Source organism: Gadus morhua, chromosome 14, assembly GCF_902167405.1.
Source record: "Gadus morhua chromosome 14, gadMor3.0, whole genome shotgun sequence".
Taxonomy (NCBI): Eukaryota; Metazoa; Chordata; class Actinopteri; order Gadiformes; family Gadidae; genus Gadus; species Gadus morhua.
This window is the reverse complement of record NC_044061.1, coordinates 6549407-6574973: the sequence shown is the minus strand read 5'-3', so window position 1 is coordinate 6574973 and position 25567 is coordinate 6549407. Positions and strand designations below refer to the sequence as shown.

General features: G+C 44.2%; 2 protein-coding genes across 2 annotated transcripts in view; one reads left to right on the top strand and one right to left on the bottom strand.

Moving 5' to 3' along the window:
- Positions 1-4813: 4813 nt before the first annotated feature.
- Positions 4814-6944, top strand: mesd (mesoderm development LRP chaperone). Its single transcript, XM_030377663.1, has 3 exons — positions 4814-4999; positions 5504-5736; positions 6056-6944. The coding sequence occupies exons 1-3, from the start codon at positions 4844-4846 to the stop codon at positions 6309-6311; spliced, it is 645 nt and encodes a 214-aa protein (XP_030233523.1). The 5' UTR covers positions 4814-4843; the 3' UTR covers positions 6312-6944.
- A 1263-nt stretch (positions 6945-8207) lies between these two features.
- Positions 8208-25567, bottom strand: part of cemip (cell migration inducing hyaluronidase 1) — a 98653-nt gene continuing 81293 nt past the window's right edge. Inside the window, 13 exon segments of the mRNA XM_030376765.1 lie at positions 8208-9630; positions 10958-11058; positions 11426-11583; positions 11721-11807; positions 12609-12813; positions 13561-13746; positions 15655-15866; positions 17572-17787; positions 18078-18258; positions 20284-20439; positions 21273-21308; positions 23605-23736; positions 24038-24123. Of these exon segments, the coding sequence (XP_030232625.1) occupies positions 9503-9630; positions 10958-11058; positions 11426-11583; positions 11721-11807; positions 12609-12813; positions 13561-13746; positions 15655-15866; positions 17572-17787; positions 18078-18258; positions 20284-20439; positions 21273-21308; positions 23605-23736; positions 24038-24123 (1884 nt within the window). The 3' untranslated portion in view covers positions 8208-9502.

Below are 25567 nucleotides of genomic sequence, written 5' to 3'. Positions count from 1 at the left end.
TGAAACATGAGGGGTGACACTGTCGTTTTTCTTTGGTCGGCATGAAAAAAAACATAAGGGGTAAGTAACACTGTTGTTTTTTATTGGTCGTCATGAAAAAAACATAAGGGGTAACACTGTAATTTTTTATTGGTCGTCATGAAAAAAAACATAAGGGGTAACACTGTCGATATTTATCAATTAAAACATAGGGGGTAACACTGTCGTTTTTATCAAATGAAACATGAGGGGTGACACTGTCGTTTTTCTTTGTTCGTCATGAAAATAACCATAAGGGGTAACACTGTTGTTTTTTATGTTCGTCATGAAAAAAAACATAAGGGGTAACACTGTTGTTTTTTTATTGGTCGTCATGAAAAAAAACATAAGGGGTAACACTGTTGTTTTTTATTGGTCGTCATGAAAAAAAACATAAGGGGTAACACTGTTGTCTTTGTCAAATAAAATATAAGGGGTAACACTGTCGTATTTTAAAAACATAAGGGAAATACACACATACATTTTAATGTCATGTATATCCTCTTTATTGATGATTGATTATTGTGTATTGTCATCGCCTCAGTGGTGCAGTGGAGTGCACTCTGCCTAACCCATATTGGTCGTCATGAAAAAAAACATAAGGGGTAACACTGTTGTTTTTTATTGGTCGTCATGAAAAAAAACATAAGGGGTAACACTGTTGTCTTTGTCAAATAAAATATAAGGGGTAACACTGTCGGATTTTATTGGTCGTCATGAGAAAAAAACATAGTTGAAAATAAATAAATAATTGTCCTTGTCAAATAAAATGTAAGGGGTAACACTGTTGTATTTCATCAGTCATCATGGGAAAAAAACATAAGGGGTAACACTGTCGTTTTTATCAAATCATCAAACGTAAAGGGTAACACTGTATAGAATAGAATAGAAACACACACACACACACACACACACACACACACACACACACACACACACACACACACACACACACACACACACACACACACACACACACACACAAATCAGATGGATCCGACCGGGATTTCCGTTGCGATGGGTTTCCTCCATCAGCGACAATAAACAAATTATGTAAAACAAAACCCCTCTTTCATTTTAAAATAATAGTATGAAAATATGTTGAATAGGCCTCCATCTTTGTTATACTTAAAATGTTCCTATACAGCGTATTTTATAGCTTACACACTGATATTTTAAAAAAGGAATGCGAAATGCGAAATGCGAAATGCGAAATGCGAAATGCGAAATGCGAAATGCGAAATGCATCCTGGGATATTTAACGATCCCAAGTCGGACATATTGGGCTAGCCCCTCCAGGAAGAAAAATAATCTCTGTTCACCTCAACAGAGAAACACTCTGAGCATGCGCATCGGTCCTCCTCATTTTTTTCCGGTCATTGACCGGTAATAACCGACAACGGAAACTCTGCTATAAACCGGCCTAACTTTCACCGTCAACACCGAACCCCTTCTTCTTCGCACGGCTGTCAACTTCCGGAACATTCGCTTGTTAGATTTTCTCAAGCAGCAGTTTCAAGTACGGGTAGCATAGAACTAACGTTAGCCAAGTGGGGGCTCCATGATTGCTAAATCTAATGAGAGAGGTAAAATTGCCATTTAGGAAGGAAAGCTTAGTATGCCTTGCGACTGTGCTTCGCAGTATGCCTTGCGAAACCCGGTATGCCTTTCGAAACACCTCGTTATTGGTCGATGAAACGCTACCAGGAACGCCTAAAGGGCGTTCTTGTGTCATGACGGAAACGCCCAAGCCTGCAGCTGGACCCTTCTCGTTTCAATCGTCCCCTGTTTCTATGCACACTGTAAGAATAGGGGGAACATATTTTGATGCTTGTGTATAACGTCTTTGTTGAAGATTTCAGGGGTACTATCAAATAATGCTCCTACTGCAGAATGACGTTATGCTCCTACTGCAGAATCACGTTATTTTACACCACTACTCACCCCATGTACATTGTTGAATCTGTTTTATAATGTATTTATTGAAGAATTCAGGGGTACAGCATGTGCAATGTACGTAATGCAAAAAAAAGCACTCAAAGAAAAAACATCAATAATCAATTAAACTAAATAAATAACTTCAACAAGAAAGTGTAGCAAAGTATTGTTAAACCTTGTATAAATTTGTGAATGGGAGTCTGTATGTACGGGTTGATATTATGCAATAGATAATAATTATTCAAAAGATCCAATAATAAAAACAACCAAAGATCAAATCTTTGTTTTATTTTGAGGCATTTCTTGCAGCGCTATTGTCACTGCCATATTGGCCACACTACATTTTTTTTAAAAGAGCATTACAATTTACAATGAGATACATTGTATGGTAATATGCACACTCATTTTTTTGTCAATTAAAAATACAAAGCAAATATTTTATGTTAGTCTACCGTAGGCCTATAACTGCATTTTTTTCTGCAAAGGAGCACACCACACAGTAGTCCTCTGCATTTTCTAGAAACAAGGGATTGCTTTTAAACTGTGGCAACTCTAATCATTCTGTGTAAACTAAGTTAATAATTCCATCCACATAGGCTACTGTACCCCTGAAGTCTTCAATAAAGACGTTATAAACAAGAATCAAAATATGCTCCCCAAACGATTCGTTCCACCTTTCCTCCATAGCTCTACAAACACAAGCATTTAGAATTGATGTAACAAGATATCTTGCTAAAACATATTAAGATGTCGTCGCCCCCTTCCCCACCGACGACGAAAACGTTCTCCGCTCCCAGTCCCGTAAAGATAACACAGGCCTATCATCTTATTTCTACATTCAGAAGCATAGCCAGTGTGTACATGCACATATTTACATGCCTACAGGTCAAAAGGCGCAATGTTAAACATATTTGTAAGTAAATCGCGCAGTTAAAAACATGTTAAAAGAAAATACTCACAATCAGCCAAAAGGGTAGCAGAAATTAATGGATGCGCACGCAGGATCGGGAATTTTCCAAAAATTTGATGGGTAGCAGAAATTGGCAGAACACCGGCCACCGGAACATTCACGACTGTGTGATGGGCGTTGGGGTCGTCGGGACGTCTGACCCCTAAGGTGGGGGCTGTGTGGCAACTCCTACGGGGTCGTGCAGGGGATTCTGGGTATCCGTGTTGCCTGTTGACCGAAGGGGCGTTGTCTTCCTATTGTAATTGTTAGGTTAAGTGGGGTTAATGGGTTTGGGGTGTTAATTGGTTGTGTGTTGTTGAATGTTAACATGTTGTGTGTATCGTTGCCGCCACTGTCACCGAGAATGGCGTGTATGGGGCACTGAGTAACTGCTTGAACCTGGGCTCCCGTCTCATCCTTTCCGCGCTGCTCGCTACACTATTGAAGTGACTAAAAACGAAAACTGTGAAAAGGTAGCTTTTTATTTTGTTTTATTGAAGCAACCATGCAGACAAACGATATTGTGCGGACGCATATCAATCTTGTTGTTAGGACAACGATGTTTTTGTCGGCTGGAGGAGACACAGCTGCACATGGCCTGATGCCATGGTTGGGTGGAGCAGACCGAAGAGGAAACAGATACAGCCTTTCTCCGCTGGCTTGATCTCCTCCTATTCAATGAGAGCGCATCAAACAGTGGATGTCAGAACAATCAGCGGGAATACACCCGCAGGGTATTTATAGCCCAGTCAACAAGGGTGTAGCCCCATACGCATGAATTGATGCATATCCTTTCAAAGCTTATTTGTTGTCAGACTGGTCCATCAACTGTTAAGTATTTATATACCTCTGATATACCTGTTAGAGATTTATATTTAATCACCCATCCATGCGTGAGAGAGAGAGAGAGAGAGAGAGAGAGAGAGAGAGAGAGAGAGAGAGAGAGAGAGAGAGAGAGAGAGAGAGAGAGAGAGAGAGAGAGAGAGTTCTTCCTCCAGGCTGTTTAGGGAGGATGTGTGTCCTGAAGAGGTGTGGTCCATTTCCGTTCAGACTGCCCAGAACGATACAGAAGCTGACCACAGCAAATACGTCCAGCACTGCTATAATACGTGTATACAGCAACAAACAAAATTATAGCCAAGGCCCTTCACATTTCAGTTCTTTTTTCAGCTTCTGGGAACCCATAGGGAAAGATGTGCACGTACTCCAGGGCACTGTTAAAGTTTGTTTCTATGATGGTTAGGTCTAAGCAGAGCCATTGAGAGATCTCTCTAAATAGCTCTGGCTCTAGACATCTTCAAATTCAATGCCCTGTGTCTGAACTTTAGACACGACATTACCGTAACTTTCAGATTCATAATTTTGAAGTTGGTTAGACCAAAGCTGAAACTTTTTCAAGCTGTTTATATGATAAAACGAGCATTAACAGCTTAAAAAAGTTAATAGGCCTGTAACAAGGCCACACATTGTGCAAACTTAACTTTGTCTTGATTAAAGGCCTGGGATTTGTGAAACATTTTCAAATGTGTTTTAGGCCTATATACTTGTTCTTATCTAACTATATAATATACGTATTTAGCCTATTACTTCAAAGTTTTAGAAAACATAAAAATAACAAATCATCATCATCATCATCATCATCATCATCATCATCATCATCATCATCCACACCATACTGTATGCATCTCAACTATGCAGACCATGATCTCCACCATCTCAACAATTGTACACAGTCTATGATCTCAAATTGAGATCATAGACTGTATTCAGACTTTATAAGACTTTATATGATGAATATCAACCATCTCAACGTTTGCATGCAGTCTTGCCCGTCTCACTCAAGATCACCACTCCTCATCTCAGCTCAACTAAGACACGCCCCTTCCCGTCTCGTGACAGCCTTTGAGCTCCACCAATCACAGCGCTCCATCTGTAAGCATGGCGTCGGACTTTAGGTGGAAGTGTCTTGCACTGCTACTCTGCACACAATTGTTGGTTGTAATCGGGAGCGATGGTCCAAATAAACCCAAGAAAAAGAAGGACATCAGGGACTACAATGACGCGGACATGGCCCGTCTTCTGGAGGAGTGGGAGGTAATGGATGGGAATAGTTTTGGCTTAGTCCTCCCGAAATACATCTTGGAGCTAGCTTGGAGCTAACGACCCAGCATCACAACCTCCTCATTCAGTGGATAGCAAGAAAGATTATTCACAAACATTACAAGCTATGATTTCAGACCCTGGGTTTAAGAATAGTGAAACAAATGTTGCAGATGTTCAAGGCTACAAACATTGTTTAATGTAACTCACGGATATACTCAGCTTCTGAATTCTACAACTCGCGGTTTAATGTTGACTGTAGTCTCTAATACATTTACTTATTATATATATTTGTTGTGCACTTTCTAAATGTTGTTAAAACGACATAAAGTGTTATTATTCCGTTTTTATAACCCACTGCCCATTGAACCAGCGGCTACCGACTGTCATACCACGTCATCAAATTACCGCAGTCTTTACACTTGGGTAGAGGAGGAATCTCTTGTGGTCCACTTCCAGGGTCTTTAACACTTGTCCTCTCGTTGCTCTGCGTTACAGAAGGATGATGACATCGAGGAAGGGGACCTCCCTGAACACAAGAGGCCGCCGCCCCAAGTGGATTTCTCTAAAGCCGACCCCTCCAAGCCCGAGGAACTGCTGAAGATGTCCAAGAAGGGCAGGACACTGATGGTTTTTGCCAGTGTGTCAGGAGATCCTACTGAGAAGGAGACAGAAGAGGTCACCAGCCTCTGGCAGGGCAGTCTCTTCAATGCCAACTATGACATCCAGAGGTACTGACTTGTTTAGCATGGTGTGTGTTTGTGTGTGTTGGCATACTAGTTGTCATACTAACACAATGTAAAGGTTATACTAAACATTAATAGTTATCCCAATTGCATAGGGATAACTATTAATGGCTAAATATAAAATATTTTAAGATCTACCCTGTAGGACAGCCGATGTTAGTTTATTCTGTCACAGTTGCTGTTTGTCTAATTACATGACTCAAAGCGATTTTTACTCCATACACCCTCCATTTTGTCTGTGAGAACTAGACTATTTAGTTTGGAGTACACCGGGTCCGTAAAATCCATGTCTCCCCACCTCCAGGTTTGTGGTGGGCTCCAACCGAGCCATCTTCATGCTCAAGGACGGCGCGCTGGCCTGGGAGGTGAAGGACTTCCTGGTGCAGCAGGAACGCTGCCTGGACGTCACCGTGGAGGGACAGGTGTTCCCTGGGAAGGCCGGGAATGCAGAGGGGACCAAAGAGCCCCACCCGGTTGGCTCCAAGAAGAAGAAGAAGAGCAAAAAGGAGGGCAAGAAGCCAGACCTGCAGGGCAACAAGGCAAACAAGCAGGAGCTCTAATGGGGTGTTTCAGAAGACTCAAAGGACTCTTGGTCATCTTGGTTTACCGTGCCTCTTCCTCGTCACAGATCTGACCAGGGTTCAATTCTAACAAATCTGTTTGGGAAAAAAGTGACTGAGCGTTTATCCGTTTCATGGGTTATCATTCAGAAGTGAATAACTTGTTACCTCCAGCGGAATCCAGTCTCCTTCTGTTATAGACAACCCTGAGAATAGGAGTTCACGATTTGTCCTCGACCATTCACAGGATCAGTATTCGATTGTTCACCTTCTCCGGTTGCAATCATCTCCATGAGGACTTTTCAAAATTGTTTTTTTTTTTTTTATCACACAGGTAATTCATGTTCTTTATAATCCCCTTTGCATTAAGTTGCACATGTACTTTAGTAGTTCACATAATGTAAACGTGTTTTGTCTGTCATTGGGGCCAGTGCAGCCGGGCGTGGTCAACATGAATACGCATTGATACTTTTTTTCTATCCAAATGTGTCCGAGATCGTTTTTTTGTCCATGGTCTATACAGATACATTATTCTTGACGGCAAACTCCTTGTTCTTCACATTTTTGTTGTTCACCAAATAGCACTATTCTGTTCTGTGATTCAACAAATGATTAAAAAGATTTTATGTACAATTGCGTGTGCTTTACTTTGATAGTTGTGTATTTATAATAGTTTTAATAAAAAAAAAATACATTTTTCAGGTTCTGTCAAATCTGTTATTTAAATCAGATTCAGAAAACCTAAAATCATAGGAAATTGGATTGCTTCAACTTTTCTACAATTTTCAATGCTGAAAAAAGAAGTAAGGTTCTTACAAGCTGATCAGTTTGAGGCAAGTTGCCTCTTTCCTGGGATCTTCCACGACTTTTAGCCAAAGCATCTTACAGTGACATAAGAAACTTATATTTAGGTAAAGATTCTTGATTTTTTTTGTCTAGCACTGCATAGTTTAGTTTATTTAATTACATAGTGAAATCATTTGTAAGTAAATCGAATATAAGATATTACCATCTCATCCAAAAGGTATCCTGCATTTTATTCCCAATGTCTACAGTAGTCACCCAAAAGCAATATTCCGTTGCTTTGGATACAAGTTGCTGATTAATGACTCTAAACTAATAGTCTGTTAGATGCATTTTAATAGTCTTGCTAATTATTGTACTGGGCCCAATTGTCATTACTTTCAAACAACATGCAGGCTCTCAAAAGTGAAGAGAACTTGCATATTTTGTATGCTGGCGAGCAGCTCACATTTCCAAAAGAAGACCCAACAGTCTTGGTCATGATGTGCGTCTTCTCAAGAACATGGACATATTATTCATCGTATTTATTTTTGCTCAACTGTGAATGAATGAGCAAACCAGTAACCAGCCTACTTCCTGGCCCACTGATGAATTAGTGTTGGCTTTCAGAAGCATTTGAGGGCCATACAAGGGACAATTGCGGAAACATTAACTGTTAGAAGGACCTTAATGGTTTTTCTTTTACAGGTTCTTTTCCCCCATAACTTTCTCAGTATGTCAGCCGAGCACAGCATTCCACAATGATTTATAATGGGCCAGGGAGACACACACACACACACACACACACACACACACACACACACACACACACACACACACACACACACACACACACACACACGCACACGCACGCACACGCACACACAGGGAACCAATTGTCCAGCATCTAAAGGAATCCAATTTGTATTCAAAACTTCCAGAAGTTTCCCTCTCGGCCAACTAAAACATGGCACAATTATCTGAGTTGATTTAAAGCGGTCCTGAAAAGAGTGCTTTGATTTAGAATGAAGTAACCACTTGGGCAACATAAACGACTATAAAGTGTGCGTTCCTTTCATGTTTTGTTCAGATGAAACGACACCCAGGCCACACTTTGATTGATTTACCATCTTTTATTTCTGTACAAAAGGCGCTTTTTTTGTCTTTCAAGATTTAAAGTCGTTTGGATTCATCACTGTACAAGCCAAAGTCACATATACAACACATCCATTTGGAACAGGTTAAACAGGTCATGGACAATACCAATGGTACCATATGCTGGCTTGAATGCAGTTAGGTAGAGCTATATCAGTTCTTTATTACATACAATATAGGACAAGAATACATTACAACTTAAAAGATGCCCCTTCTACATTTGTTATCCGTGGTGTCTGTACAATAAATAAGTATAAAATATATCTCTGTTATCAATCTGTGGAATCTTAAAAACACATTTAACATACAAAACACTAACTGCTACAGCCTCCGAAAAAAGACCAGCTATTTCGGCCAAGGGAAAAGCATCCATTATTTTTTGGACGTCCATGCCGGATTTGAACAAACTCTTCCCTTGCTTTTGAACTCGGAGGAGAATTGCACATGTATACGTTCGCCAGATGTCCAATCAGCGGAGTTTCGCCATCTTTGTCATCCTTTTTGTATTTTTTAACAATTTTCAAGGTGAACCCCACAAACACTGACATGATGCGAGCACGAGAGGATAGCATCACAACAACATCAATCCAGTGTTCAGAGCACCAGGGAGGAGTCAGATAGGGCTGGGCCGGGCTGGGCGGGGGTTGTTAAGAGGGGGTTGAATGGGGGATGCAAAACAAGGAATGGTTCTGGGTATAGCTATTTTTGGACCTTTGTTTTCACACACTTTTAAAAATCTTTTTTTAACAAGTCCACTATCAAAGTACAGCTGAAAAAACCACTTGACGGCGAAGTTTTTTTTTGTCTTCTTCTTTACATGACACAGGAACATAAAAAAATAAAATAAACTCAGCACAAGAAGCGGATGTTGGTCATTTAACAGGTAATATGCATGCGTCTGCCCTGGTTTCCCCGAGCCTAGTTTGATTCCTCTCCCCGTGTGTGGTCGATGGAGGTGGGCTAGTGGGGTTTTGGGGGGAGAGAGTGGCAAAGTCGCGGTTCGTATTGGGCAGTGCTTGGTTCTCTATTGAAATCCTCCCCCAAAGTCCATGACCCTTGATCGCGCGGTGACGGCAGTATTAGGGTCTTTAGTGATTTTGATGCCGCTTTGCAGCCTTGTTTTGTCTACTATGTAAGTGTGCATGTTCACGTTGCCATGTCTCTTGTGTAAGTGTGCGTGCTTCTGTGTGAATATTAGCGATATAGTCTATAGCCGATTACTCCCCTCCCCGGGACTAGACGTGCCAGGGTTCTCATAGCTTGGTCTTCTGCACCACAGGGATGGGCAACACCTGGTGGATCTTCACCCTGTCCTCACCCACCTCCACATGCACCCATTCAGGTCGGAACGGGCCCTTGAAGCCCACCAGCACCAACTTATCTGCATGGGGGGGAGGGGGAGGTGAAGAGAGAAATAAACGATAAATTCATTGCTCATTTTGCAGCTAGACTAGGGAGGCTGATTGTTATGGGCTAGCCTCCAGTCAGCTGTGGTTCCTCCTACAGTATACCGATCTCCCACTTCCTGTGAGCTGTGTGGGCCAACATCAGTTAAGAGGAGGAATAACAACAAGTAGAAGAAATAGTTAAAATCTGAAACATGTAATGGAACTGCATCTCTCTCTTTCAGCTGTTCTCTTGAGACAAAGTTTACTTTTCAGCAATGTGATGAAAACCTGTGATTTAAAATGAAAAATAGCTCCACCATGACTGTCTTTTGACTAGGCTATAATCATAATTTTCAGTGCAACAAAATAAATACTTCTTTCAAATTTTCCTTTACTATAAATTAATACGTAGAGACGAGACAAAGCAAGAGCAAAGTGTTTCTCGTGAAAAGTCAATTGGAAGATGAAGAGTCGCAACAGCGGTTGTGATATCAGATTGCAAGAGAGAAAGAGTAAGCGAGGGGGAGAGAGCGAGAGAGATTTACTCATACATTGGCCCAAATGTGACTTTCTCAGCCTCCACCCACACACACACACACACACACACACACACACACACACACACACACACACACACACACACACACACACACACACACACACACACACACACACACACACACACACACACACACACAAGTGGAGCACAGATTTATTTGACCCATTCCAGCCCCCATGATCAGCAGCTCAGTCCTCTTGACAGAATTAGGGATGTATGTGTGGAATGTGGGCCTCCTCATTTGAAACGGAGAGTTGTAGGATCGCGAGGAGGGGCAGTGGGAGACCCTGTGTTGGTGTTGAGCAACACAAAGGGGAAGGGGTAGGGCCGCTGCGCACAGAGACCCTGCTACTACAGCATGTGCCCCGCATACGTGTGAACGCACATGTGCAAACCATGCATGTAGCGCTGTTGATATGCATAGACCCCTAGAGGTGCACTTACATAAGTGAGTATTGAATGAATGGTTGTTTTAGTATAGGCTCAGAATTTGAACATGTTTTTAAGCTCAGAAAAAATGGTGGGTCCCATTGTGTCCCAAATTACTCTTCCGAATTACCCTTTAACTGCTTAAAATTGCGGATAATTTTTGCTACTTTCTTTTTACACGATGGAAGTCCTTCAAAATGTTACCTTACAGCAACACCGCCCCCTAGTGGTCATCTAGTGATACAGCAGGTATATTTGTGAGTTGAACTGAAAATTAGCTTTCAGTTCCTTTGGTCGTTGATGAAGTCATGGTGAGGGAAGATAAAGGTTACCTTTCAGTTTCAAACTTTTGTCCACACCAAGTCTCTCCAAGGCTTTGGTCCAGGCTCCTCTGGTCACCAGTCGACCCTTAGAAGTCACGATGACGACGGAACTGAAGAAACACAGACAGGGAATAGAAATATTAAACACAAAAATGCACACATAACCAGAACAGATCTTTACTTCCAATACATCTAATTTAGCATGAAATTATACATATTTACTATCTATAATTCATATTGAATAACATTATAAATACCCTGGACCATGCCATTTTTGTTTCTGATTTGTTTCTGATCAGATCATACCAGAACCCTAAACCTATTCCTTGCTTAGCCTAACCCTTAACCTAAACCTTAAGCCGTGAGCTGAACCCTTCAGTCCCACTGGGGAAAAATATACAACCTCATGGTTCTGTCCGACTCTTCTGATACTAGCACGTGACACATGGGCGCGTCTCCTTTGTCTTGGCTCCTTACCCATCGGCCAGCCCAGAGATGTAGGAGTCCAGCTGTGTGGGGATTCCCTGCAGTATGGTGTTCCTGAAGCTCTTAGTCTCCACCAGTTTGCCGTCGTGGCCGTCCACTATGGTCAGCATCACCCCGTCCTCTGGTTGGTATAGCTTCCTGCCATTCACCTGTCATCCAATCAGGATCAAGCATCAAGGTGAAGGATAGCGTTCACACAGAAGGTGGCTTGCCACAAGTTTTTAAAAGAAAGCCGTCGAAACCTTATCGATCCAATCTTAACTGCAGAGACCGGAGAAATAGTCACCTCAGTGTAGGCAAAGTCTTCTTTCAGGTGGAAGAAGCGAGTGTTGTAGGACTCCATTTTGATCTCCAGGAAGTGCTCTGGTGAGTGCTGAAGAGAAGAAAACAAGTTCGAAGCACTCTCTAATAATTTTCTAACTATTTCTCATGAAATTATCCCGCACTTGCCCATCGCCTTTCCCCATAAATTATTGTAAATTAAACAATTTAGCTCTGATTCAATTAATCTATTGATCGGTTGTCAGCATGACTACCCATATCCCGTCGACAGCTCCTCCAACACCCTCTCTCTCACAACACCATCACCCCCATCTCGTCCACCACCCTCTCTCAAAACAGCATCCCCCATCACATCCACCACCCTCCTTCCCAACCCAACCATACCCCATCACATCCAACAACCTCTCTCACAATACCATGAACCCATCACTTCCACCTCCCACTGTCACAACCACCCCAATCACATCCAACACCCTCTCTCACAACCCAACCACCCCCATCACATCCAACAACCTCTCTCCCAATACCATGAACCCATCACTTCCACCTCCCACTGTCACAACCACCCCAATCACATCCACCATCCTCTCTCACAACCCAACCACCCTCATCACATCCAACAACCTCTCTCATAATACCATGAACCCATCACTTCCACCTCCCACTGTCACAACCACCCCAATCACATCCACCATCCTCTCTCACAACCCAACCACCCCCATCACATCCAACAACCTCTCTCACAATGCCACCACCCCCATCACTTCCACCACCCTCTCTCACAACACCATCATTTCCACCACTACCTAGATCCCCACAACGCTCTCATGCCACCTCCTCCCCCTCCCCCCATGATGAACCCTGTTGTAGCTGCTCTGTAGTGCTCTCATACCAGCCTGGCGTTGGGCAGCTTCCTGGGCATGGGCACGTCCACGATGGGCTGCTCTGCGTGCCGGGGGTATGCCCGTGCCATGCAGTTACTGGGGGGGCTGCCCTTGGGGATGACGGCCGTGATCTTGACCCTCTCACAGCCCTTGACGGAGCAGAAGGCGAAGCTCTCGCGGTCGTTGTGGGCCTTCACCTTGATGAACAACAGGCTACAGGGAAACAGAGAGAGAGACGTACCAGGGGTTTTGATCAGAGTCCAGGCTGAGGATTACAAAGTAAAAAAAAAAAAAAGTCACGCTGTGTTATCGTCTTGTATTTCTTTGTAGAACAGATTTTTCTACAAACAGTACTGATTGTATTTTAATAGCAAGGAATTTTTCCGTTGACGGGTTTGTGTGTGGCTCAGAAATAGCTAGCGACAAGCTCTTTGTGTTGTTTTGCACAGAGAGCATTCCATAAGTTAGATTTGATGAGTAAGCCACATTGCATTATTTAATTGCCAAGAGCATATGTTTCGTTAAAGCTTGAAATCGTTTTGTCAAGTTGCCTATGGATCTCCCTGAGGCTATGAGAAAGAGAGGCAGACAGACAGACAGACAGACAGACAGACAGACAGACAGACAGACAGACAGACAGACAGACAGACAGACAGACAGACAGACAGACAGACAGACAGACAGTCAGACAGACAGACAGACAGACAGACAGACAGACAGAGAGGCCTACCCCTCTTTCTCATAGCGACACTCTCAGAGGCATCTACTTGCAACATTTCAAGAAAATGTCAAACTTTAACAAAATTAAAACATTTGTGAAAGCTTCTTTTATATTTTGGCAATGGAAAAAAAACAAACATTGCAATGTGGCTCACTCATCAAATCTAACTTGCAGAGTGCTTTCTGTGCTAAACGACCCGGACACACACACAGGCAGACCGCCGCAGTGGGTCTTCTCACCCGGTGTCCGGCTCCAGGTAGTAGTAGCCTCTGGACAGGTGGGAGTGGTTGACCTTGTCCCGCTGCATGGTCCTCAGGAACACGCCGGTCTTGCGTGTCTCCTTGGACAGGCGGTTGTGGATGTCTGCGAGGATGGTGAACGTGGTGCCTTGTGGGTAGCAGAAGCCTACGTTGATCCAGTCATTCCTGGAAACAGAGTAGGTTCACTCAATCACTCATTCAGAACGGTACGGTGACTAAGTACATTCATAATTTACTTGAATTGAACATATGGCAGCTATAATAAGACTGCATTTGAAATATATTATATTAATTCTATTGGGGAATAATAATTATTACCTTTATCCTTACGAAAACTCACTCAATTAGTTACACCATAAAAAAACATTATTACTCAAGGAATTCAATTATTGAACTAATCAGTAAAGAAAAGTCTGTCGGAATTTGACCAATTTCATAGCATTGAAATGTTTCCTAATTAACCGCAAATTATTCGATTTTCTGTGGAATTCAATTATTGAACTAATCAGTAGAGAAAAGTCTGTCGGAATTTGACCAAATTCATATAGCTTGAAATGTTCCCTTATTAATCGCAAATGATTCGATTTTCTGTAATTGATAAAACAAAGACATCGTTTTTCTTACAGCAGCTAAACAGTTTTGCTTGCTTTTTCGCTCTTTGAGCAGTAGGTGGCGACAGAGATGCATTTAATATTCTCTCGATCTTTTGGAGCACAGAGGCATAGTCACATCTTGCTGCTGTTAAACGGCGGCATGGCCTGCCATTCCAGGGTGGGCTGAGGTCGCAGTGAATAGGCAAAAGGCGTGAGATGACGGTCTGTGTTTAGCAAATTACAAAGCGGGGAGCCACAAAACACCCGGTGTTGGAAGAGAATGTTGGGCGTGTGTGACAAGTATTTCTGTGGTGCATTTTGTCAAAATAGTAATTAAGTTGAGCATTAGCACAGGGCTTTAATGACACAAAATTGACCAGACCTTAATCGAAAAACAATGCTGTCATGCTCACCATTTATGCTCAAGTCAATGAATTTATCCATAGTGGGACTCACAGTGAATTTTTGATGTTGTTGGAGCCTGTAGGACTTGAAGGCAACTTGCTCAGGAAGTCAATTTGAATGGAAGACAACAACCTTACCCCTGGACTATCCCACCCTCAGTGGTGGGCCTATGCTGGTTGGACTATCCTGTCTTTTAACCAAACAGTCGGGCTGTTGGACTAGCCTGTCTTTTAACCAAACAGTCGGCCTATCCTGGTTGGACTATCCTGTCTTTTAACCAAACAGTCGGGCTATCCTGGTTGGACTATCCTGTCTTTTATCTAAACATTCAACCTATCCTGGTTGGACTATCCTGTCTTTTAACTAAACGCTCTGCCTATCCTGATGGGACTATCCTTCTGTTTCTCTAACTGCCCTTTATTGGTATGTGCCTGTTTTCCTCACCCCGTTTGGAAGGTCGAGAAGCCAGGGCTCCAACTGATTAGGCATGGCTACGGCCCCCTTTAAGACATCCTGAGGAGGTGCATCGATGATTTGCCATCTGGTTAACTTATACTATCGTTTTATTGGGGGGCAGAGCGGCTCTCAGCATCCTGACAACACTGTATAGGAAGTCCTTGCTTTCGCTAATGCACTGGACTTCTCCTTGCTGAGCTCTTTGAGAGACGCAGGGCGAACTAGCATCTGGGGAATTTTCATTGCGAAGCTAATAGAGGCAATAGACGCAGGGAGAACTCCCATCCGAGATCTTGGATTATGTTGCTCTATGTTTTATTACTTGATTAAATTAGCCTAATTGTTATAAGTTTGGATGACTCTTTATTCTTAAAAGTTGATACAGAAACGATTGACGTGATCCAAAATTTCCACCACATGGCCTATCCTGGTTGGACTATCCTGTCTTTTAACCAAACAGGCAGCCTATCCTGGTTGGACTATCCTGTCTTTTAACCAAACAGGCAGCCTATCCTGGTTGGACTATCCTGTCTTTTAACCAAACAGGCAGCCTGTCCTGCTCTGACTATCCTGTTTTTCAAAACAAACTCTGCCCCCTTTTCAGTGCGTGATCTCCGACCTGTTGAAGTTTATGAGCCAGACGGTGACCTCCGCGGGCGCGGGCTGGTCCCAGTGGACCGTGTAGCCCTTGGCCAGGGTGATCACTGGCTGGAACTGCTGGTAGTGCTTCCTCTTGCCCAGCGCGCCCTCCAGCGCCAGCGGCCGGTCGGGGTACTCGTTCTTCACCATGAGCATGTTGAGGTTGGCCGGGTTGCGGGTCTGGATGTAGATCTAGAACAACACAAGACGACGACCGCCGAGACGTAAGACGCAACGTATCATTAGACATCCTTCTACCCGACGCTGTGGCCTATCAACACCCAATTAAACTGTTAGAGATATTGGGTCGAGGACTACTTGTTGATTTATGGAAGTTGCGGTTTGCCATCTGAAAGTGCAGCCCGCAGACCACACGGCTGTATGACAGCGTCGCGTCACACAGAACACACAAATAATGACCACGTGGGGGACAAGATATTTGTAATGTGCAAGAGGTTAGTTCGAACCTTATTCAGTTATTCAGTTGGTTATCAAGTGAGCTTTTCTCTTCCGTGCAGCCAGTTGTGTTGTACCACCTCAACACAAGAGGTCTTTGGTTCTCTGGGGTGTCGGTATGTGTGGCATTTGATGAAGAGCTATAAAGCTTTACTTATGGAGTAATTTTAGGGTTCTTCTTTCAACAGTACGACTAACCCAACACTAAAATCCAACCGCAAGGATGCCACAAAACCAAATGCAATCTCAGCCAATCAGAAAGAAGAAAGGTTCATTGGTGTCCCTAACATTCTGAGATGCGGTTTAAAAAGTAAACCAAACTCTAAAATTAAAAGGGTTCGGTGAAAGGAATCTATAGATACAAGTTCACTTCACCCATGGGTGAACTTGTATTTCATAGTGTTTTGTTTAACACTTAACTAATTGAATATCACAAAGGCCAGTTTCATTATTAACACTGAGTTTCAGTCTAAAACCATACAAAATATTAATATAAAATGAATTATTAATAAATATTAATAATTTGAGGTGAGGAGAATGTGTACGTGGGCTGGAGTTTGTTTGGTACGCTTTCATTTAGATTGTAATATGTATTGATGCGCTTAACAATGGCATTTTAATTGATTGCTTCGCACTTTGAAGAAGTATTCTCTGGGCTACATTTAACTGCCATCTGTACAATAGCACAAATAGCTTTAAAATTATTCTGCCGGTGTTTTATCCCCAGTAGGCATCCACTGTCATTTTATTTCCATATTGCATGCTGGGAATAAAATCATTCGGGATTAGCAAACCGCTTTTGTTTAACCCAAGGGTAATGTATCCCAGTCTGTTTGCTGGTAACCGATGACATCTGACATCCATAAGAGGCAGCTTGGAATCATACCGGTTAGAAATGTCACTTGTGATAATTGGATATTAACCGCTCGTAACCCTCATTTCAATAACTTTTTTTAATTGCATGAGGTAAAAGCCCACACCTCCTTCTCGTTTCTGTTACCTCCCGCTGGCCGATCTCTCTGCAACCATAAATTAGTTTCTATGCTTATGTTTGGCCTCCCTCTCCGCTTGATGTGCCAACGTATTTATTTACGCCGCATAATATATTCAGACAATTAGTACCCATATGTTTGGGGAACTCAACCGTTTTTACAGCTGAGCTATACCAAGAGCTAGCTTTGCGTGCATTAGAATGCGTGTGTGTACAATAGTGCCTGTGTTCATTTGTGTGTATGTGTTCCTGGGCTTTACCGCAAGTGTGTGCATGTGTGTTGATGCATTTTTGCACTTGAATGTGTCTATGTTCAAAGCATTAGTGCATGCATTGACACACGTGTCACGCACACATGTGTGCGTGTGTGTCTCTATTGGTGCGTGTGTCGATGCATGTGCATGTGCATGCGTGTGCATGTGCATGTGCGTTGGCGTGCTCCTCCCTCACCTGGGCATAGTGGCCGCTGCAGATGGCCGCCCTCCAGTCGGGCACGTCGATGCAGTCGGGGTGCCGCAGCAGCCAGTTGTCGTCCTTCACCAGGAAGGCCCCGGGGTACTCGCTGACCGAGCCGTCCACGTCGTGGAAGATGGTCGTCTTGTCGCCGTCCATCTGCATTTTGCTGAACCAGGGGCCGGGCTCGCCGAAAAACACCCGTGATGTGATCTGACAGAGGTAAGGATGGAGGGGGGCGGTGGTGGGGGGTCTGTTATCATTCTAGTCATTCCTTTCCCCGTTTTTTCCCTCTTCTTTCCTGTCCCCTCTCACTCCCCTTCCCTCTCCCCTCCCGTCCCTACATACTCCTTCCACCCCTCCCTCCGTCGTTCCATCTCTCACCGCTCCCTGCCCCTCTCACTCCCTCGCTCACTTTCCTATCTCTTTCCTCCCTCCCTCCCTCCCTCCCTCCCTCCCTCCCTCCCTCCCTCCCTCCCTAACGCGTTTGAGGACACACTCACGGGCACGTTGTCGAAGGTGATGTCGGTGACGTTGTTGTTGGGGCAGCTCTGCCACGAGTTGTTGAGTCTGAAGCCGAAGGCGCTGGTGTGTCGTCCCTCCAGCGCAACGTACTTCCGGAACGTGCAGTTCTGGACTTTAATGGGGCCGTCGTAGATCTGCATGCCTCGGATGGGGAAATTGCTGCAGGACACACACATACACACACAAAGACACACGCACACACACACACACACACACAGGAATGAAGAACAATATAAACTTTAAAATATTAATAATAAAAGGGCTTTCGTTCAGCAGTTTGGAAAAGACTGCACACTCAAGCTCGATATCGCTCTCCGTCTCTCTCCTTCTCTCTCCTCAAGTGTCTCTGAAGGAGTGCCTCTCAAAGTTCAGAGCCTGCATAAGACACGGCTGGCTGGAGGGTTATGAACCAGCAGGTGAGCTGAACAGTCACAGGTCATCGAGACGACTCCAGGCAGGTCAGACAGCCACTGGTTAGGATACATGAAACAACACACGAACGCTGCACCAGTATTTTTCTGGTTGGATTGTGCCAAGCAGGCTGGAGACAACAGGTTTCCTGAACACATTCCAGACACATTTGTGACATTGAAGTAACTTTGTAATTGGCAGCTGAAGGTCAGCAAGCGAGATTGGGGGAGAATATTTTAGAATTGTAAACACCCTCTCTCCCAGAAGGGAAACCGAATGAAGCGAAGAGAGGAGAAAGGTGAGTGTGGGGGAAAAGTTTGCAGAGTCTATGCAAAAAAATCTGCATTCATATTCTTAAAAGATGGCAAAAGATTGCAGTATTGTGTAATACGTACATTTCAATAACCTAAATCACAAAAGAACATTAGTTCCACTTCTTTACAAATATGAACCAGGTCTGAGCTACACCCATTGGATTGTGTTTGTCACACACACACACACACAGACACACAGACAGACACACAGACACACAGACAGACAGACAGACAGACAGACAGACAGACAGACAGACAGACAGACACACACACAGACACACAGACACACAGACACACACACACACACACACACACACACACACACACACACACACACACACACACACACACACACTATCCTCAAGCAGCCCCAAAGAGCCATTTCTCTGTGTCGTGATGGAAACGAGACAGCTGAGAGCAGGGTGTATGATTCACTTTTAAGAGTGATACAAGTCCAACCACTCAGAACACACGAACACAATCGCTGTTGCTGATTGGCTAGAATTGCCACCAGGTGATTTCAATCACGATGGGTTGCAAGCAAATAACCTGCCCCTTGTCATGTCCTCAGCTGTGAGAAATTGCAACATTTCTTGTTCTGCTCCCAGCATGAGTGTTCCTTGTTGAAATGTCCATCTAGTATCTCTTTCTGCAGGGCTCTCACTTACCTCTGTGTTTCATCCTAAAGACCTATTTTCCCTAATACTTGATCCATCCTCTCATAGTTTCCACTCATTTGATCACTAAAGGCTTTGGAATTTAAAACACCTAATTGTATTACTGTTCCTTATTTTTCCTATTATGATTTCACTTGGTAATGAAATTGCCGAATAAATAAATGTACTTTGTCTCTGTTTCTGTTCAGAATCAATACAACTCAAGAGGCTCTCTGTCTGGTGAACGTAAAATGGGTATTATTAGTCCGAGCACTTGCTAAGTGTTTCACTTCTCCACAGCTCGTCCCATTTTTGGTTGGGAGAACAATTAGCTTATCCTCAATCAGTGTACGGTGCAGGAGAAAGTATGTATGTATTGGCTGCGGCCTTGTGTTTAAAGAGCACCCCCTGTGGCGTCCTATTGTGGGATTAGCTTGGCTCTGGCGTTAGCTTGGCTCTCTCTCTCTCTGGTGGTGGTGTAGCGGGCCTCCAAGGGACTCGTCAACAGTTCATGGCCTTTAAACTACTCTGGTCAGATCTCCTTCTCCCTAACTCACTCTTGTTTCTGGGGGGTCATGCCGAGTGCATTTGTCGGTGACTGAACACTGAGACAGGGAGACAGCTTGTACACTCCCTTTACCCTTTCTACTAGCACGTACTGGAAGCCTATAGCTTATATGGCTAACGGGAGAAAATGTGTTATGACTGGAGTAGGGGGTTGTTAAATTTTTGTGTAAAACGTCCAATAGCAGGTCTTTCCTCGGGGCAACGGGGCGGGACCATGTAACACGGTGACCACTCACAGTCCACGGGGCATGGTCCGGCCGCTCAGGTCCGCCCCTCCGGTGCCCCAGACGCGGTTGTCCGGCTGGGCCGTGCCGTGGTTGTCGCTCTCCCCGACAAACAGCGTGTTCTTCACTTCCTGTCGGGATCCGTCGTCGTCTGGGAATGTTCCCCCGCTGTAGGGATGAGAGGGTTGACGACGGTAAGGTGGGGTTAGGCCCAGCTTACACTTTTGACACTTTTTTTTATTACTCTTTATTATTATGATCTACGCTGCTACTTCTATTTACTTATTTTTTACGTATTTGTGATTTTACCTGTCTTTATTTACTCTATCGTGTATTGTTGCTGCTATGTGGCTGCTGAGGAACCAAGCCTAAGAATTTTACTCTTGTGTACTTGTGTATTCTTGTGTACTCTTGTTTACAATAAGATGTAGTTAAAGTAACTCTGATTCAGATTCAGATTCTGTAGCCTCTTATCATTAATGAGAGGCAGACAGGGCCTGTCTGCCAGGGGCCAAAGTCATTGTTGCTTATTCTATTGTAGGAAGGGAAATGGTTTTAGAATTGCTGTCGTAGTTATGTATTGGATGTATTGAATTGACTTGGGAGTGCCTCATTGCTATTCTGAGATGTTTGCCATCCGTCTGTATTGACCAACAAAAGCCCCTTTTGTCATCCTACTGTTTACGTAAGATGTGCATGTACAGGTGTATATGTGTGAACGCAGTATTTCAGTAAGCTATTTTGTTTTTTTTCTCAGGAAAAGGCTTGCCTCTGCAACCCATGCCAATTCCCACCCCGATGACATTTCTACTCGCAGAAAGTATTTTGTCCTCTCTTCCTGAAACCACATTCTGTCCCAATGGAACCCGAGCACAGCCTTATAAGGAAGGATCCAATTATCATTGCCGCCCCACCTCTCTGCCACCAACGAATACAAACAAGAGTTCGAACACAGAAATGCAACACTGATGAACGGCTTGGGGGAGCTGGGAGGTTCTTACCTGGCAAGAGTGAGACCAATGCCATTATCAGCGAACCTGAACAGAAAGAAGAGGGTCGTTTGGTTAATGGAGGGGTTGAGAGAGAGAGAAAGACAGAGTGAAAGAGAGAGTATGTATGTGAATGTAAGAGGGAGATTTCCTCCCTCATACATTGGAGGGACAATTGTCACTTTCTCAGCCTACACTCAGGAACGGCTACAAACAAACACATACGAATGGAACACATATTGTGCAACACAGAGAGTGAGGGAGCACGAGAGTCAGCCAGAAGGAGAGAGAGTTCAATGGCATTTGAAAAAGTTATCCCAATGGAACAAGTTATCCCAATCGAACATGCCCACTCCCAATGGAATGGGCATGTTCGAAAGACATGCCCACTCTCGCTATCTCATCCAAAAATCTATTTATCTAATCTGAAAAACAACAACAACCTGAAAAATAACATATTGAATTTCGGAATAATCTATTTGGAAAGAAACATACTATGGTTCTATATTGTTCAATAGTTATACAGTAGTATCATTGTATGTGTGCCCACACACACACACACACACACACACACACACACACACACACACACACACACACACACACACACACACACACACACACACACACACACACACACACACACACACACACACACACACACACCAAGGTTTTTGTCAATTGCCTGCAGAAGCTGGATCACTTGAGATAGGAAAAATTCCACTAGACCAGGACAGACTTTTTTATGCACCAAGGAGGGGAACAAATATCAATATAAGAAACTCATATTGAGTTGTGACATTGAAGTAACTTTGTAATTGGCAGCTGAAGGTCAGCAAGCGAGATTGGGGGAGAATATTTTAGTTTTCTATGAAACCAACTTTTCCCCGTGTCCTCCCTACTCCCTTAACTTCTCCAACCCTTCGTGCTAATTTACAGGAAAAGGAACAACCCATGTTCACAGCTCCCCCCTCCCACTATATGTGGAGCCGAGAGGGATTGGCTAAATAATTAAAAATAATTACCGGTCACTTCAACGAGGAGGGAACTCTAAACACACACCGTATATCAATTTCCATACAGCATCTGATTATGGAACTTGTCATCTCACACTACTTAGTACACTTAGTAGGCAAAGTAAACTCAGTAAACGTAGCGATTTGGTCCCAGTCGTCAGCTCGTTCCAAAGCCCTGGAGAGGTCCTAGAGCAGGATGACTGAACCGCCTGCCTATTCTTCACGACCTGCATCTCGATTTGCATAAACGCGTCTGCCATACGACCAAGCAGTAAATAGCATCATTTATTTATTTGTTTGTGTTGGTGGAATCTGAAATGCTGATACTACCAACTTTCCTGATTCCTTATTTTGATTACCCAGGCTGTTATCCACCTATGGCGGCCAACCTCATGCATGCAGACCCCCAGAGATGTAGAGCTATTCTGGGTTTACTTGGTCATGTCGTTCTAGACGAGGGCCTTTCCCCCAAAAAGAGGTATAGAGCTCATCAGGTGAAATAGTGTAAAATACTGAAGATCTTTCACAAGGGTGGAGACCGCTATGCAGTCTGTTTGATCCAGTGTTGCAGGGCCTAGACATAAGCGATGACAGCTATTTGATCATAGTGTCTATACTGCTGCACAGGAATAACTGAGTGCAATCCAATCCTGATGCAATATGCTGCCTGTGATTCCTGTGCTATGACATCCACTCAATGTCATTGATATATTTAGACACACTGTCAGCTGTTTGCTTACTGCACCACTTGTTCCTTGGTGGGTGACGCCTTTGAGTGGGAAAATGTTCCACAGGCACGCGCCATCAGCAAAGTAAATGTGACGTCCATTACAGTGAATGAATAGGTGCACGTCCCCAACATATAATGCTCGTGGTAGGCTATTCGTAGTTATCGAGATTGCATTATTTAAACGTCTTTATTTTTATTTTGCCATCTATCATACTGAATTAAATGCTTTTATTTATGCGAGAGACGGGGAAAACAAGCGATAAAACCGGAACCGTGCTTATTCACTTTTCTGTCTTGGCGTTTCATTGTGTGTGGGAGTACCCCTGAGTATTTGCGCCATGAGGAATACCATCATTTAAGGGCTGATGTGTCAGCTCTATCTGCTCCAAACCGATGGCTGTAGCAGAGGCAGGGCAACATCCCATTCATCAAACCGCCGCGTACTGATAAATCTATATTTGCATCACTTAATTTGCCCTTCCGTTCATCCATCATCCATGCATCCGCCCATCAGTTCGTGTATCCACCGATGAAACCCATTCATCCATCCATCGATTCCCATCCACCCTCCGGGTCGGACCACGCGCGCGGTGCTTACTGGCACTCATCCAGCCACACGTCCCCTCCCCGCAGCCAGGCCCCGTGGTCCTGGTTCTTGTAGGCCACAAAGTGGTGGATGAGAGCGGGCACTCTGGGCTTGAAGGGGTCGGCGTCCTCGTGGGGGCCGTACCTGAGCAGCCAGCCGGCAGAGGAGACACAGACAGAGGGAGAGGCAAAAGGGGAATGATCGGTTAAGAGCCCGGGGGGTAGCAGAAACCCGCGTTGGTTCTGTATAAGCCTGTATGTATGTAAATATATGGCCTGTTTAACCCTTCGAGACTGTACCTGTGATTAAGGGCTTTAACAATACAATTACATTTAATTTCATTGAAAATGTAATGCATGGGGTCATTTTCTAGGAGCTAGTAAGGGGCATGCGATGTGTGGAGATTTCAGACGATGCGGGTCGGTCTCAGGGTCCAGAAACTAACCTGGCTCCCACCAGAGAGAGATAGGGCCTCTTGTCCTTGTCGTTCGCCTTCGTGGTCTTCACGCCATTATCCAATATCATCCCGGCCTGGTGATGAAAACACAGACCAAACATCTATTTATGTTTATTTCCTCCGACACCGAGGCGAGCCGAGCGGGACGGACTTGATTACGGTGGCGCCGTCTCCCGACTGTAAAACCAATTTGATTTGTGAGAAAGTGACAAGTTGTGTTTTCTCATTCACGCACGTGTGGTCGGGCCATCAGCACAAAAACAACTGCACGGTTTTTTGTTTGTGTACAACGTGGATGACTTCAGCAGCCGAAGTCCCAACTAGAGGGACCAGGACGACCAGTATGGGCCCCGACTGGGCGCCACGGGACAAACACATGACCACATTGGGAGCCTGACATGAGTTATGGCTTCCATTAGGGGCGGACGACAAATATTTCTTATTTCTATCGGGCAAAGAGGCGAAAACTAAATGGTACGATCCGACCCCCCCCCCCCCCCCCGCACCCAAAATCCCCACTTTTCAAGGCCCGATTCCCCCAGTATCTCCTCAGGGAGTCACTGGTGGAATTGGGGCGAGTGAGATAGTAGATGATAAGCGGAATACTTCCCCCTCCGCAAGCCCCTAATAAATCGTACTCTTTTGGAAGCTCTGTCTCTGTTTCGCACTCACACGCTATCTCGCTCTCACTCTCTTTCTGAACTGAAGTCCAATTTGTTCATTTTAATTTGACTGATGACATCCAATTGCCAGCCTCAGCTGTGTTTCCACGCTCATCAGTACGACCACTGCTCCCTTTACTTCTTCCTGTCTCCTCTCCCCTCTCTCCGTCTCCCTGTTCTCCCTCAGTCTCCCTGTGTCTCCGTCTGTTTCTTCTTATCTCCCCAACTCCCTGTTCTCCTCCATATATCCTCTGTCCTCCTGTCCTCCCTCATTCTATCCCTGTCCTCCTCCTTCTGCCTCTCCCTGTCTCCCCCATGTCCCTGTCCTCCTCCTTGTCCTCCTCTCCCTGTCTCCCTGTCCTCCTCCCTGTGTCTTCCTCCTCCTTCTCCTCCTTCTTCACCCCATGATGACTGCCCCAAAATAACTGCTAATGGCTTAAAAAGAATATTGCATGAAATTAGCTTTTTCGCTAATTTACCGAGGGAACGTACCGAGGGAATAATGTGCAATCTTGTATTATTATTAAAAAGTGTGTATTTGTCTAGCCTGTCGGACCAATGAAGAATGTTTGTGTGCGTATGTGTGTGTTTGTTTATGTGCGTGAGGGCATATACTTGGACAGGGGGAACACAGAATTCCTCAATGACTGAAGTAAAGCAACACAGACAGAATGTCCTTCCAGTTCAGTGAAAGATAATTCGACTGTTGCACGGCATTGTGTCTTTCTCTCGCCTCGCCCTTATCTCACCAGGATTGGAGGATGAATCACGGCAATTTGAACACAACCACTCAGACACACACACACACACACACACACACACACACACACACACACACACACACACACACACACAC

What these genes read in the sequence shown, in the direction of transcription:
- mesd (XM_030377663.1), top strand. Translation starts at nt 4,844, where the DNA reads ATGGCGTCGGACTTTAGGTGGAAGTGTCTTGCACTGCTACTCTGCACA. An exon ending in GTCTTCTGGAGGAGTGGGAG is followed by an intron (nt 5,000 to 5,503) that starts GTAATGGATGGG and finishes TCTGCGTTACAG; the next exon opens with AAGGATGATGACATCGAGGA. An exon ending in GCCAACTATGACATCCAGAG is followed by an intron (nt 5,737 to 6,055) that starts GTACTGACTTGT and finishes CCCCACCTCCAG; the next exon opens with GTTTGTGGTGGGCTCCAACC.